General features: G+C 41.8%; 1 protein-coding gene across 1 annotated transcript; it reads left to right on the top strand.

Annotated features, from left to right (window-relative positions):
* The first annotated feature begins 363 nt into the window (after nucleotides 1-363).
* LOC143109879 (thrombomodulin-like) lies at nucleotides 364-3,784 on the top strand. Its single transcript, XM_076272681.1, has one exon. It carries the CDS (start codon nucleotides 988-990, stop codon nucleotides 2,689-2,691), a length of 1,704 nt encoding a protein of 567 aa, XP_076128796.1. The 5' UTR covers nucleotides 364-987; the 3' UTR covers nucleotides 2,692-3,784.

The raw sequence follows: 3,784 nt of genomic DNA, 5'->3' as shown, positions 1-3,784 counted from the left end.
CACAGCCTTTGCTAATCAATAAACAAAGCAGTTCACGTGTTGAAATGTAGACTTAGAAACCCATCTCTAAAATAGGCACTGAATTCTGAGTTTTTATTCTGCCTTAAAATAGCTTAGACTATGGCTTATTTTTTCTATAGGTCTTCATTTAAGTTTGAGAATGAATCATGGTGCAGCCCCTGAAAGTGAATTATTCTTGGGAGTAGCATATTTTAACGTGCAGTTTATGATTGTCATTACATGATCACGTTAATTGTGCCTACAGTGAGAGTGTCTACATTTCCAGGTAATTTGCGTCCCACCTTAGCCTAGAAATCTAGACCCGCCCCTAGCGCTGCCAGGGCTAGTCTAGCAACTCTCCGTTGACTTGTGAGCTCTAGAAATCGAAACTAAATCTGGCATTGAAATCATGTATAGAGTCGTTTGTTGGGCTTAACATAATGATTGATGGCAGAGTTGCAACGGTTTGGCTTGAATTCCCTGCTACTTGAAAACAAATATCCTATTGCGTCCTATTGCGTGCAGAGGGAATTTGAAAGACAACTGATTATCCCGACCCTCGGACTGAGCACTGCGAACGGTGAGTGCCCAGACCCTACATTATAATGTGGGTCTGGCTCGCCAGGCTAGTCCCACCTGTCTGCGCGCCCGTCATTTTCTGTCAATTGACAATTGCTTGTATAGGCTACTTCAATATGTTGGGCAGCAATCGATTACATGTGTCAAGATAGTCGCCAAATATAGAAGACCGTTGAAAAAACGTGAAAGGTGGGTAAATAATAGGTCACTTGCGTGTCCAACATATCCAATCCTGACCGTTCCCTGCTGACGATGACTCGCTGAGAGGATAAAGTTACTGGAAGACAGATAAGCAACTGCCTCAGTCCAAACTTCCTTCCTGTCCGCATTCAGCGGCATGATGTTGGGATGGGTTATAAAAGGCTGCATCGAGGCTCATAAGACCGCATTCATTCTACTTTCATACTCATGAGAGTCACGGCGCATCATCTCATAAAACTACAGACTAAGTTTCTATTCCCATCCCACCAGATGTCTAAAAGGAGTTTGAGCTTTTCGACGATGGTGGCGACTATGCAAGTGATCCTGACTTTGACGTTCCTCTTGGACGTGGAATCCCTCACTGGTTTCTGTGTAGACAATCAATGCTTTAGTGTACACGAGAACATGGCAGATTTTACTGCCGCAAAAAAGGTTTGTCAAGATTTAAACGGACATTTATTGACAGTGCGATCAAGTGCATCAAGCAGTGCAATCTCAACTTTATTGACCGACTTAAACGGTGACCTCTGGATCGGACTACAGTTTAATGGCAACTGTCCCCAATCCTCTGATTTGAAAGGATACAAATGGATTACGGGACAAGAAGAAGCTCACTTTCGCAACTGGGACAAGGACGACGCTGTTTGCCCTACCTCCGAACAGTGCGTAACGGTGTCCACAGACGACCTAAAGTGGAGGGAGAGATCGTGTACTGATACAGTCGATGGATTTATATGTGAGTTTGGATTTGACTCAGGTTGTCAACCACTTCTGTCGGATTCACAGATCCTAACGTACCGGACACCGTATGGCGTTGAGGGGCCTGAGCTTAGCGTTTTACCGTTTGGAAGTGTGGCGGAGCTCAATGGTGGGACTCACTACATTTGCGCTGAGAACTGGCAGATATCACCGTGGACCTGTGAGGTCTTGAACGGCGGCTGCGAGCAGAAGTGTACCAGGGTTAATGGTAAACATGTATGCACCTGTTCTCCTGGCTACTTGGTTGATGACCGCAACAGTCGGTCTTGCCGTTCAGATCCTTGTAAGGGATCTGGGTGTGAGCAGAGCTGCATTCCACATAATGGAAGTTTCTCCTGCCTTTGCGAACAAGGTTTCTCTCTAGATGCAGACAGCAAGAGCTGCAAAGACATAGATGACTGCGCAGATGAAAGAATTTGCGCGGGGGCTCACACGATGTGCGTAAATACGCACGGAGGTTTCAATTGCACTTGCAAGAAGGGGTTTGAAATGTTGAAAGACATTTGTGTGGATATCGACGAATGCGCTAATGAGCCATGTGAACACAAATGCATTAACACACCTGGCAGCTACAACTGCTCTTGCTATGAGAGACACAAGGTATCAGACGAAGACCGTCACAAATGCATATTGCATTGCCCACACCAGGAATGTCCAGCTCTTTGTGAGAAGCCGACGACGGAAACCGACGGAGAAAAAATACTGAAAAACTGTATATGTCCAGATGGTTACATCCTGGACGACAACTACTTTTGTGTTGATAAAGACGAGTGTGATATGGATTATTGCGATCAGCACTGTGACAACACGTTTGGTGGATACACCTGTTGGTGTGGTGAGGGATATGAGTTGGTGGACGGCCAAGAATGTGTATCAATTGAAGGATCAGGCTCCACGCCATCATACAGCGATGTCACCCCGACCGTCAAGTACACAACAGAGAGCCCATCAGCTGTGACAGCCGGTGGATTCCTTGTAATTGGTGTTGTGTGTGCCTTGCTAGTCCTGTGTTTGCTCGCCTTCCACTGTTTGAAGCGTACAAGTGAATATTCGCTCATCGGTGCGTGTAAAAGCACCTATATGCATGACTTGGAACAAATTACCACTGAAAACTACAAGCCACATTTTAATGTACTGTCACCTTCGCAGTGAGTAGCCTAAAAGACGAGGGATATTTTTTAGGTTTGTGTATATGAATGTAACTAAAATGCTATACATGAATGGTATATTTTTATTACAGTGCATGAAAATGCACTGTTCTGTTATCCAAAGTCTTCTTTTTCTTCTTCTTCTTCTTCTTCTTCTATTTCTTCCCACCAAATTTCTGCGTCTAATTCAGCTTCATTCAGTTAACGTAGAAACTTCGTTCAAACTTTGTAACATAGGTCTTGAAAAGGACACTTGAGGAATGTATTTTTCACTTTTGTAAACTTTATACTTTTTGAGATATTAATGAAAAACAAGCTTATTTTTCCCCATAGACTTTGCATTGGCACTATGACATCACAATGGACTAATTAACTTGATGCACCCATGTATCAACTTCCAGCTGCTTAACTAGGCCAACTCTCTCTGTGTATCTCCATTCTACATATAAGGATAAGGATATAAGGCACATTCCATCCAACTTTCTATCCATTCATCCTCTTCAAACCATTTACTCATCCACCCATTAAACTATCCCATCAACATATATTAAACAATCTGCCTATCAACCTCCATTCAACTTTCTGTCTATCAACATCCATCTACATTTAACTTTTAAACTATATACTCTGTCTCAGGCTTTAAGCATACAATCTGGCTTTCTTAAGACTACAGATCCTGTTCAACTATTTCCTCTGCCCACAACTGTTTCAAAATAAATGTCCTCACTCCAATAATTCACTATTAAATAATTTAACTACTTAAACTACTCAACTATTTAACTGTTCAGCCATTTCAACTGTCAGTTGTTATCAACTATGACTCCTGCCAACTGTTTCCAAGTAAAAGTTTGTTTTGCATTTTATGTTAATATACAGTATGTTTATATTTTCATGCACTGGTAATTTCCTCGAAATTACATTTTCTAGTTTATTTATTTATTTATTTATTTTTTTTTTTGCCAAAAAGCACTTTGAAAGGACATTGCATCTGAAAATATATTGCAGTAAATCCTAATCCAGTGACATGTTTATACATTTACATCGCTCACTGTCCACAGTAAATATACTGTACGATTAGACTAGATTAGATTCAACTT

Source organism: Alosa pseudoharengus, unplaced genomic scaffold (genome assembly GCF_046254945.1).
Source record: "Alosa pseudoharengus isolate Yale_2024_CS ecotype anadromous, Long Island Sound unplaced genomic scaffold, YU_APseudo_1.1 YU_APseudo_1.1_scf_7, whole genome shotgun sequence".
NCBI classification, from domain to species: domain Eukaryota; kingdom Metazoa; phylum Chordata; class Actinopteri; order Clupeiformes; family Clupeidae; genus Alosa; species Alosa pseudoharengus.
Note: the sequence above shows the minus strand (reverse complement) of the source record. Positions and strands in the feature narration are given on the sequence as shown.